Genomic DNA, 12561 nt, shown 5'->3' with positions numbered 1-12561 from the left:
TCACTTCGATGAAAAAAGTTCTGGGTGTATGAATTCGCACCAACAGCAGATCCTTTAAGTGGCCAAATAAGCTAATTGAGTATCAGTTTGCACAAACTTCATCTGTGGATCAGTAGCCAGCGATTTTAATCAGCAGATAACGGTTGGTGCATAAGCAAGAAGGCAGTTAGCCCTCATCATCCATCCATCAAGCCCTCATCATCCTCCTCCAGGAGACTCACTGTACATCTGTGGATAAGTTGGTAATAACCAACTTCACACTCGCAGGCGCAACCTGCAGCAGGAAACACGGCCTCGCCACGTTTGTCCATGACCGGCTGAGCTGGTCCTTGGTTGACCAATCCCAAGCTCAATCGGAGATCGAGTGGCTTTGTGTAGATGTAGCAGGCTACAACATCGTCAATGTCTACAAGCCCCCACCTTCGCGGATAACATCAACAGCCATCCCAGTGTTCCCCCACCCCAGCCTCTATGCTGGCGATTTTAACTGCCACCACACTGACTGGGGATACAACTCCATCAACAACGACGGAGATAGTCTGGCCGCTTGGGCAACCAACAACAACCTCGCCCTCTTACACGATCCTAAGGGCGCACCGAGCTTCCACTCCGGTCGTTGGAACACTGGCACGAACCCAGACCTGGCTTTCGCAAGTGATGACCCCGATGATCGCCAGCCGGACAGACGTGTGTTAGAGAAGTTCCCAAGGTCTCAACACCGACCCTCGCTAATCACGGCCCCCTTGCTTGCCACACCTATTCCGAGCAAGCCTGTCAAGCGATGGAACTTCAGAAAGGCCGACTGGGAATACTACAGCTTCCTTACAAACGAAGCTACGCAGTACCTCCCATCCCCACACACCATCAAAGTGGATGAAGCCTACCAGGACTTCTGTGATGCAATCATATCTGCGGCAAAAGACTCCATCCCGCGAGGTCGACGGAAAAACTACATACCTTGCTGGGATGTGGAGTGCGACAGGCTTTACCGCGACTTCCTCCGTTCCCCCCAGGGTACCGCCACCACCAACTCAGCAACAGCCCTGCTGGCAAGATTGGATTCAAAGAGGAAGAAGCGCTGGACAGAAGCCATAGACTCAATCGACTTCACGCACTCCAGCCGCACAGCTTGGAGTACACTCAACAACCTCACTGGCAGATCACGTGCCTCTCGTCGCCAATGCCCCACTTCAGCAAATGCCATCGCCTCACAACTTGTGAAAAATGGAGTGCACAGAACGAGAGACCGTGAATCAGACAAGTCCGTCCTCAAGGAAATGACGGACCTCTGGAAGGTCCCAACACCTGTCGAGGGCAACATCTCTGGTGAGTTTACCCCAGAAGAATTTGCCTCCGCCCTCCAGCACCTAAAGCCAGGCAAATCCCCGGGCCTTGACCACCTATGCCCGGAACTAATACTCCAAGCTGCCCCCTCTATGAGGTCCTGGTTAAAAGAATTCCTTTCCTGCTGCTTGCGTCACCTGCGCATCCCAAGAATCTGGAGAAGAGCCCTAGTGGTTGCAGTCCCAAAGCCGAAGAAGCCCCCAGGGGATCCGAAGAGCTACCGCCCCATCTCTCTGCTCTGTATCCCCTTCAAGATACTCGAAAGACTTATCTACGCCCGTGTCGAACCGATAATAGACCCTCAGCTCCCTCGGGAACAAGCCGGCTTTCGCCACGGAAGATCAACTGTAGACCAGGTCACCCTGATGACCCAAGACATCGAGGACAGCTTCTCGGCAAAAAAGAAGGCTGGCGCCGTGTTTGTCGATCTCACGGCTGCCTACGACACTGTATGGCACAGCGGCCTTACCTGCAAACTACTCCGTCTCCTTCCTGACAGGCACATGGTCCATATGATTATGGAACTTGTGCAAAACCGCAGCTTTACCCTTTCCACCGGTAGCGGCCGACGAAGTAGACTACGTCGACTCAGGAACGGCGTCCCACAGGGCTCTGTCCTGGCTCCCCTCCTCTTTAACACTTACATCTATGACCTGCCTGACACCATCTCCAGGAAGTATGCTTATGCAGACGATCTGGCTCTCCTGCATCCAGCCGGAGATTGGCAGTCAATGGAGAGGAACCTAAGCCAGGACATGTCAACTATATCAACATATCTCCAGAAATGGAAGCTACAGCTCAGCAAGGCAAAGACAGTGTCGGCGGCCTTCCACCTAAACAACAAGGAAGCAAAACGTGAGATCAACATTACCACCGATGACGAACACCTCCCCTACTGCGCCGAACCCACCTACCTCGGCGTAACCCTGGACAGGTCACTCACGTACCGACGACACCTGGAGTCACTGCGCAAAAAACTATCTGCGCGCGTTGCACTTTTGAGGCGGCTGGCGGGTTCCGGCTGGGGAGCTGATGCGAAAACCCTTCGCACAGCTACCTTGGCCCTTGTCCATTCTACCGCTGAGTACTGCGCACCAGTGTGGTGCCGCAGCTCTCACACCCGCCACATTGACACCGCCATCAATGACGCACTACGCACTGTGACTGGATGCCTGCGTCCCACTCCAACGGACTGCCTTCCCATCCTTGCAGGCATCCAACCTGCTGAGCTTCGCCGTAAAGGAGCCATGATTTCCCTTGCTCGTCGCGCACTGGACCCCGACCACCTCCTCCACAGTACATTCCAGCGCCTACCTGGAGGACAGCAGCGACTGAAATCAAGACACCCATTTGTGCCCGCCGCACGACAGCTTCTGAACAACGTTGAAGATCTTGGAATAAGTGCGGCACACTGGACGAACTACACATGGAACATGGAGTGGCAAAACAACACCTCCCGACTCCGTGATTTCCTACCCGACGTCGATCCCCACCCTCCGGGAATGTCCCTCGCAAGACTTGCGTGGGTCCGGCTTAACCGCCTACGAACCGGCGTCGGTCGCTTTCGTTCAGACATGTGCAAATGGGGCCTGGCTCCCTCACCGGGATGCGAGTGTGGCGCCACAGACCAGACAGTAGATCATGTCGTCCATGACTGCCCAATCCATCAACCACCACATGGAGCGCTTGGACTGAAGGCCCTGGATGACGAAACTGTCGAGTGGCTGATGACATCATGCCCAAACATATAGTCCAGAAGAACAGCTCATACGACGAAGAAGCTAATTGAGTATCAGTTTGCACAAACTTCATCTGTGGATCAGTAGCCAGCGATTTTAATCAGCAGATAACGGTTGGTGCATAAGCAAGAAGGCAGTTAGCGAATTAAATTGCTTTAATCAGGGAATAATCCACTGTTGGTGCATGCAAACCCGAAATTTGAAAAAAAATCTTCTGGTGAAAAAAACCAGTGTTACCATCTCGACAAAATCAAAAATTACACCGACTGCATGTACTTATATATATCGTATTTGTTTATAAATAACAATCGTAACGAGACATAATTCATAAGTTTCAAATCAGACACGTACTTGGTGCAATTTCGTTGCCCAAATCAATGAATATAAGTTACAACTGGTAACAAGATCAAACCTTCATTATCAAGGTCCCGCTTTGAATGTCTACTTTGAACAAATGCAGGCTCTGTTCGCTTTTCTAAAGCGGACATTTTCTAATTTGCCGACAAATCTTGGAGGCAAATACTTCATGGATAGTCTATCTTATAAAAATAATATATAGCCTATCCCATTTCTTCCATATCAGTAGATCAAAATTTACCGGTTATAAACGGATGTGGTTGATTTGAGTTGAAATTATTCCACTTCGTTAAGTTGCAAATTTCAAGTACCGTTTAACCTTCCAGAGTTACCAAAATTGAAGGTACCGAGTGCATCGTTATCAACTTATCAATAGGAAAATCCGGTGATTCCAAATCAATAGTGACAAGCAGCACCAAACATAAAAGCCGGTTAACCACCAAAAAGCGACAAAAAAAACATTCGATACGCATTGTGTATCATTCATACTTGATAAGGCTAATATTTCGTTTTCACTTTTCAGCAAGACAAATTCTGTGAAAAGTCGTTCAACTCTCACAGCAACAGCATTGAGCTTTGCGACTGTGTAACCATCAATGCGTTTTGTTTTTACATCTTAAAGTATGATTAAGCGTGGACTCTCTTCTTATGTTTCATAGCATTTCTGTTAATGAGATTGAAAAAAAAAACGTTTGCTGAAGAATTTCGATGATTATGGTGTCCCGCTCGCGAAATTTTTTTTCCTACGAGATTTCTGTCTCATTGATTCTAGTCACTCTAAAAAAATTTCCGAAAGTGTTTTGAGAGATTGGTTTATTCAGATTGTGAAATAACTATTTGCCAATGAAATTCTGCAATGATAATAAAATATAAGCTTTCCCTAACCCTACTTTCCGAAAAAAAAATTCGCGTCCCGCTCAATACGCAACCAGATCAGAGCTTACAGTCCAGAGCGGTAAGGGAACGTTCAAATATTACGTAACGCTTTTTTTCCGAATTTTTGACCCCCCCTCCCCCATGTAACGCCAACGTAACGCTTTTTTCAATCCCCCCCTCCCCCATGTAACGCTTTTTCACTACGAATTCAGCACAAAAAACTACCATTCCGTACTCGAAAGCGTTACGTAACGTTTTGCTTGAACCCCCTCCCCCCGATGTGACGCTAACGTAACGTTTTGCATAAACCCCCCCCTCCCCCTCGAAGGCGTTACGTAATATTTGAACGTTCCCTAAAACATTAAAGCCTACCGATTTACCATTGTTGCAAGGCAAATTTGAATTCGGTGAATTCAAACAAGTTTACTTCGTCTTATAAAGTATGTAGGCTACCATTTCAAAACCATGAAAAGGTAGCAATATCTAATTGGTAGGCAAACTAGATAACTAAGTACCGGTACTTTTGCTATCGAAAAAGTCACGGAAGGTAATCAGGCTGACGATGAGGTTACATAGACTGTGTAACAGAGAAGCGTGTTAGTTTACGTACATTCATGATGAGGACAAAGTATAAAACTGAAAAAGTCATCAATAAATAAGACAATTTGAAAAACGCGTTATCTGACTACATTATAGTCCACGTTCATTGTTCAATAAACATTTACAATTTTGAAAGGCCAAGTTGCATGTCCCAAACAAAAAGGGTAATTTCTGCAAAAAAGACATATGAACTACGTCATGAACTAAACGTAAGTGTCAAGTAGTAAACATGGTAACTTACAAATCATGTGTGCAATAGCAGCACTAAAAGTGTCGGCATCAAGAGTAGCACACAATTGCATTATAAAGCTCTAGGCTGGGGCACAAATTTTTGTGACAGTACATTAGTACAACGGGAAAAACAACAATATATTGATGAAATATAGGTTTTAAACATAACATAACAAATTATTTAACAAATACACACAATTGCATTTATGAAGCCAACGAACTATGAAACAGATCAGCATCAAAGAACCACAGGTAACACATAATTCATTGAAGCATAAGAGGATAACACCGCGATAAAACACAAATCATAAAACTAATCTGGGATTGTGCTTCTTAAAAAAGCAAAATACATTAAATTGAATCCGAATCTTGTGCACAGTTAACAAATATTTCTTTTCAAGGCTGAAGCAGAACTGCAGAAAGGATAAAATGTTGTCACAAAACAAGACAGCTTTTAGTCCAGCAATTGCAATGTTTTGTCGCACTTCCTCCTTCAATTTCAACATGACATCCGACTCCCTTTTCTACTTTTTCAATAGCACCTTTCATCTTTGTCTAAAAAAATATACTTTTATTAAAAGATTTAAGGCATGCCAAGTCATACCTAACCTAATACAAGCATTCACTTGACAAAACATGCAGATTACATTGTATTCTATACAAAACACAATAATATCAAAAATGGATATGTTAACACAATGCATTCCCATCACTGCTGCGATATATCTGCCACATAAACTGTAAGTAGTTTAAAGGCAAGTAGACAATCACCTAATTCTCATTTCTAAAAATACTTTGAAATAACGACTCTCAGTGAACGAATAGATATGACCCAAAAAATGCAGGATAAACAAAAAATAAGGGCAACTAATTTTGGAGTGTTTATGCACTGTTGGTGACACCAAACAATGTTGCAATATAATTCACCTGAATTTCTATTTTTTGTCCTTGTTTTTCCATCACCCTAAGAATGTAAAGGTGTTCATTGTTTAAACAATACAACATTTTGTCTTCTTTGCACTGAACTATTTCCAAAGGATAAAAACTGTTTAGTATCGAGTCCCGTAAACCAGGCTGTGCATTTAATAAAGTTTTAGTTGTTTCTTGAATATCATCTCCATTTGATAGCTTTGGCTTTATCTTCTTTTCAGTGAAACGTAAATCACACGCCTCTTGGGCCATTAGAACAACAGTATGTTCCTCATCCATTGTTACAGAATAATATATATACAAAGCAAGTTCAACAATATATTCCAAGTAGTTCAAGAGTGATTGTTTTAATGAATACAATTTCTATTGAAGCATTACATGCATTACAAGCATAAGTATGCTAGTTTAGTAAAAATTTAGATATTTCTTCCAAACAATATGCTGCAAAGGCAAATTACTTAGTATTATAGTTAGAGAGGATTAGATTTTGATGAACTATATACAGTAGGCAAGGCTACTTTGCAGATTAGACCTATTGGCTAAAAGCTATGCCATTTCTCATGATTTTGTGTTTCTCATTCTATAATGACAACAGCGTTTACATAGAATTGCATCCACAGTGCACATTATGCTTCTGGGCGTTATACATGATGATGGTAATAATAATAATATTTAGGCAGTGGCTATTTGACCGGCTCCGGTCTTTGAATCTGAAACACTATTTGACCGGTCATGACGTCACTAAATAAGTACCTTTTTCTTTTTCTCTTTCAAAGCAAAAGACGTGAAGCGCCGATATAAACTTCTAAATTCAACACGTTTTGTTCAACTCAGTCCGTGGCGCATACGTTGCGTCTCGGGTTGCCATTCGAGAGGGGATGAGTTCGATACTATCCGGAAGCATCGATTTTTTTTCATTTTTTTTTTTATCTAAATTTTGACCCGAAGCGCATTTTTGTGGTCAATTTTTAATTTGAGTAGCCTAAAGCCCATTTTTTTATGTCTTTTCAAATGTGAGAAATAAAGTTAAAGTTTTTTAATTTGCTGGAATTTGAGAATTTCTCTTGGTAATTTTCCGATCGTGATAAGTGGTCCACTTTTCCGATCGTCCATTTTTTTTAAAAGAAAATTAAATTTTTGCTCTTAAGTTAGTTATAGCCTATATATACAATACTTCTTTAAAAAATGGTTTTACCATTACCATTTTTTTAAAAGAAGTATTGTATATAACTAACTTGAGAGCAAAAATGTTGGGTCGTTCGGCAAACACGGTCACTTATGACGATCAGAAAATTACCCAGAGAAATTCTCAAATTCCAGCAAATTAAAAAAACTCTAACTTTATTACTCACATTTGAAAAGACATAAAAAAATGGGCTGTAGGCTACTCAAATTAAAAATTGACCACAAATTGCGCTTCGGTTCAAAGTTTAGATAAAAAAAATGAAAAAAAAATCAATGCTTCCGGATAGTATCGAACTCACCCCCTCTCGAATGGCAACCCGAGACGCAACGTGTGCGCCACGGACTGAGTTGAACAAAACGTGTTGAGTTTAGAAGTTTATATCGGCGCTTCACGTCTTTTGCTTTGAAAGAGAAAAAGAAAAAAGTACTTATGTAGTGACGTCATGACCGGTCAAATAGTGTTTCAGATTCAAAGACCGGAGCCGGTCAAATAGCCACTGCCTAATATTTAATAATACTTTCAGCAATACTCTTCAGCAAAAGAAAATGTTTTCAAGCGAGTTTTGAATTCACTTAAATTTTCAGCTTTCTTAACACGAACAGGTAAATAGTTCCAGCAACTGGCACTAACAACGGGAATCTACAATTTCCACAATGCGTCTTATATAAATGATCACAGAAAAGCAATTGATGTTAAAAGTTTCACATGAAGTTCTGACAAGATTATGATGTGCAAGTAATGTGTTAAAATAACTCGGTGCTAAATCATAGAAAACTATGGATATGGTTTGAAATGTACCCACAATATAGGAAGCAAATGTAGCGATTTTAGAAATTTTATATACCGGTATATACGAAATCCTTTTTTACATCGCCTCATATCAGTAATTTTTTGAGATTGTCAGTGACATGTGACTACATGAAGATGTTCAATACCATGATACCTCATGCCAGCCCATCATAAACATACTATGTGTGCCTATATTTAGGCCCAACACCCTAAACAAGTAAAAAATTTAAACTTTCTATGTATACACATTTCAAAACAATGCGGTTCTGCTTCTGCCACTTTTACGTGACGATAATTTTGTTTTGTCTCTGCAGTCTTGTACAGTGCTCTCATAAATGAAAACAAGAAAGTCCCCAAAGCTACGTCTAAAAATCCCTAGATTATAATACATCAAAATTCCCTAAATCACTATTACATTCAGTTTCACGTTCTGAAACGAAAAACAAGAGGCGGTTTAAACAACAACACTAGCTGAAACCTTTCTACATGACTTCGTTGTTAGTTGGATCTATATAAGTCTCAAAGCAAAAAGCAGTATTTTAAATGTACAGTGATGCTTAACATTACAGGGATAGAGTAAAGATTTACCAATGCTTATCACATGCTAAAATAACATAAACTGTGCACGACTAACGACTTATTCATCACAGCTAATTTGACTAGCAATTAGTTCATGATGTGCTTCAGCATCTGTAGCTGAACTCTTCACAGCCATTGCCAACTTCAAAAATTTAGCTTGATCACTTAAACCCAGTTTGTCAGCTGATAAGCCAGCTGACTCCATACCGGTACGTTGTTGGGTGTGTAGTAGCCTAAACCAACTTCTCTCTTTAAACTGTTCCTAGTCAACTTTAATGTCCTTCAAGCTACTAAAACATCGTTCTTTCTCAAATTCCATATCATTGCGACCATCCTTGGTATCAGTAGGCTCTTCAACTGTTTGTTTTCTCTACCACTGTATGACTACCAAATCTAGTGGTGCTACTGTTGCTACATTTGTCAAAAACTTGAAAGTTGTACATACAAATAAACTTTCATTCATTTAGTAAGCGAACAAGACAAAACTGGGAGCTGGTTTACAAGCTCTTAGCTCCCCACTTGGTTAAAAAGGCGATGACGTCACGGAGGAGGTATCCACCACAAAAATGGGGTGAAATCAGTCAACCATGACGATAAAAAGCATGCAAGTGTCCGCCTTTAGTAAATTAGTTGTGATTTGCTTGTTTTAGCTTCAATTTTTACAATTGAACCAGCCCTGCAAAGCAGAAGATCTCAGCTATGCAAAGCAATGTAATACAGGCCCGAAAAACACCACATATCTCCTTAGAAAAGAGTTAAACTTGACCAAGTTTAACTATTTATCCGAAGAATACTTCTAAAGATAGCAGCATGTAATCAAGAACATATCTCTGTCGTTTCTGCTTCGATTTTTACAATTGAACCATTGCTGGAAAGCAGAAGCTATCGTCTACTAAGCCAGACTCTAAAAGTTAAAAATATTTCCTAGGTAAAAAGTTGAACTTGACCGAGTTTAACCATTTATACGAAAAATAACTTTAAAAATACCAGCATTTAATAAACGCTAATTTAAAGAACATGTCTCTGTCTATTTACAAGCAAAAGTTGAGGTTGATAGCTTTTTCACAAAGCGAGCAACCGGGCTTCAAACACAAGCAAATAGCGCCCGATGACTCGTTGCATTTCCGAATCGAAGCAAGTAGGCTACCGTATACAAGTCTCCCCAAGTCTGCGATCATTATATGTCTTTATTAAATTAGTTGTAAGTTAATGCTTGTTTCTGCTTTGATTTTTACAATTGAACCATTGCTGGAAAGCACAAGCTATCATCTATCCAAATAAAGCTAAGCCAGACCCTAAAATTTAAAATTATTTCTTAGGTAAAGAGTTGAACTTGACCGAATTTAACCATTTATCCCACAAATATTTTTAAAGATACCAGCATTTAATAAACGTTAATCTAAAGAACATATCTCTGTCTATTCACAAGCAAAAGCTGAGGTTGATAGCTTTGCTGATTATGCTGATTGTGTAGATCATGGCCACCTAAAGATATCCAGATGGCCATGTGTAGATACAAAATGCATAGGCCTATATTAATACAACATACAATAAGTACAATGTTAAATATTGAATCAAGCATTGTTCAATAGAAAAAAACTTAGACGAGACAATGCTATACAGACTTCATACAAATTCCTATTATCAAATTTAAGATACAAATGGTTCCATAGTAGATGCTAATGCATAGCGAAAGCCCGTCAACTTAGATGAACTACCAAGAACCAACACCCAACAAAATTCTATCATCAACTGCTGAAGCTTCATTTTCATATATAGAGCTGTCATGCTTCCGCATTGATGACCGGGGATCAAACAGATTTTTCCAATTGTTGCAGCAAAGTTCTGATTCTCACAATCGCTGACAAAAGTTGAAATCCGATACGATTTCGCAGTTTGGTTTTGATTGCAGAAACTCTCGAAAAGGCTCGCTCAACTAATGCATTGCTGATTGCCTGGTATAGGCTACATTGTTAGTGCCAATTAAGCAACTTCTCTAAATTTATACTTCCCTGCAGCATTTCTAAACTCGTAGGCTACACCTTGGTACAAAAAGTAGGCTACAACAATATAGGCTATCATTGTTTTTTCATCATACAAGGAAGATCACTTTACATTCAGTAAATTTCTCCACTGACATTCAATTTTTCCCACTTTAATTTATAGCTTAGACACCAATAAAAACTTTAAAAATTATGGTACTAAACCAAGATCATAATTCATAACTTAATTTCCGATATTCAATCAATCATCAATCATTTTATTTTTCGTCATTAACTCGGCGGGACGAAAAAGATTGGCTACTAACTACAAAAATCGGTAGGCTATAGCCTAAACCTACCACTGACCTACCAGCACGTTAGCAAACGGGAAAAAGTGGCAAAACCATGAAAGGTTTAAAACGTGCCTGAATGAAAAATTATGTAGTAGGTTATATATCAGTTGTTAGCATGGCCACAAATTTGTGCAGTTTCGCTTTCGCCACTCGCCAGTCAGTCCTTCCATTTTCCCGGATGAAAATGAATAGCCTACAGCATTGCTGTAACAACAGTCAAAGCTGCTAATGGTCAGCGGTATAACTTTAGCTTTACCACACATAAAACAACAATGAATAGACCCCGTATCGTATAAACATAAATGAATAGATCCCAACTCTGATCCCAACCAGGCACAAGTAAGATACAAACCCGTAACCTAGAACAGAAGCGTCAGAAAAGTGATGAAGCTGAATAGCTGATAACTAACAACTTTACCAAAGTTAAGAGGTTTGAAACAAAGAAATAAATTTAATCTACCAAGGTCATGCAATCGTTTGAACCACGTTTGCCACTCAACACATCTGAGTTCATAGGCGTAGCCAGGGGGGGGCGAAAGGGGCCATAGCCCCCCCCCCAAATTTCCAAAGTTTGGATTCCGAAGTTGAACCCTTTGTTGAAAATATAATATAATTTGCATAAATTTATATCGTTTTCCAAGACATCTGGCCATTAACACCCCCAGGACTTGTTTTAGACACACAGAAAGACACCAATGAATTTTGCAAATCGTAAATCGGGCAAACTTTACGCGATTTACGCTTCTTTTAACTAATCTGTGGAAGCAATTTCAGAATCGCTTACTCTGTTGGGTTTTTGTGTAGCTGAGTTTTTTGTGTTCTCTAATTTTAGCCGCAGTTTTTGCCCGTTCGTGTGTAAGAGCTACCTTTAATAAGTTAATAGCTGTTTATCTGCTAATAAATTTCATACAAATATTACCCTGAAAGTGTTTCCAGAAAGCGCTATAATCCATTATTTGAGTGTAATTTTGAAAAAATTTTCCTGGTGAGCATGCCCCCGTACCTCCCTAGAATACGCGTGGCTTCTTAACGCTCTAACCCCCCACCACCTTTATTGCTTCCCTTGCTTAACTCACCAGGATACGCCACTGCACATCTCGTGGCGATGTCTTAAATCAAACACTTTGCCGTTCTCTGGTGGTAAAATAGCCACTTCGGCCACCAAACAGTAAAATAAGAATTTATAGTAAGTATAGGCCTATTTTCTAGTAGCCTATAGGCTAGGCCTGATTTCCCTAACCACGAATATTACCCGAAACACGAATTTCAAAATAAACAGGCTAATATTTATTTGTTCAAACTCAAAAACTGAAATGGCACAGGTAAGAAGATTGCTATCCCTATTTCTGCACTAAAAATTAGACCAAAACCGCTTTTCAGATTGCAGCAATCAGCAAATGTTTGACCGAGGCTCAAACACCTTTCCCAAATCAAATTGAAAACTTTCTGACCGTCTGCACAACCTTTCTGGCCGTTTGTAAATTCTCTTCTGATGAGCTTAGAATGACCAGTGAAACATCAATGGAATCGGGAAGTAATATTCTAGCGCCATGTGACAAAAAAAAGTTCAAAAAAGCCACCGCTAGGTAGAAATA

At 40.6% G+C, this 12561-nt stretch overlaps 1 protein-coding gene across 1 annotated transcript; it reads right to left on the bottom strand.

Moving 5' to 3' along the window:
• Window positions 1–4671: 4671 nt before the first annotated feature.
• Window positions 4672–6502, bottom strand: LOC145765402 (uncharacterized). The gene is made up of 2 exons (XM_082577219.1): window positions 6075–6502; window positions 4672–5702 (listed from the first exon to the last, which is right to left on the bottom strand). The coding sequence occupies exons 1-2, from the start codon at window positions 6354–6356 to the stop codon at window positions 5583–5585; spliced, it is 402 nt and encodes a 133-aa protein (XP_082433345.1). The 5' UTR covers window positions 6357–6502; the 3' UTR covers window positions 4672–5582.
• Between the last annotated feature and the right edge of the window lie 6059 nt (window positions 6503–12561).

Source organism: Aplidium turbinatum, chromosome 2, assembly GCF_918807975.1.
Source record: "Aplidium turbinatum chromosome 2, kaAplTurb1.1, whole genome shotgun sequence".
In the NCBI taxonomy this organism is placed as follows: domain Eukaryota; kingdom Metazoa; phylum Chordata; class Ascidiacea; order Aplousobranchia; family Polyclinidae; genus Aplidium; species Aplidium turbinatum.
This window is presented reverse-complemented; position numbering and strand designations above follow the sequence as displayed.

What these genes read in the sequence shown, in the direction of transcription:
- LOC145765402 (XM_082577219.1), bottom strand. Translation starts at nt 6,356, where the DNA reads ATGGATGAGGAACATACTGTTGTTCTAATGGCCCAAGAGGCGTGTGAT. An exon ending in GACAAAAAATAGAAATTCAG is followed by an intron (nt 5,703 to 6,074) that starts GTGAATTATATT and finishes ATATTTTTTTAG; the next exon opens with ACAAAGATGAAAGGTGCTAT.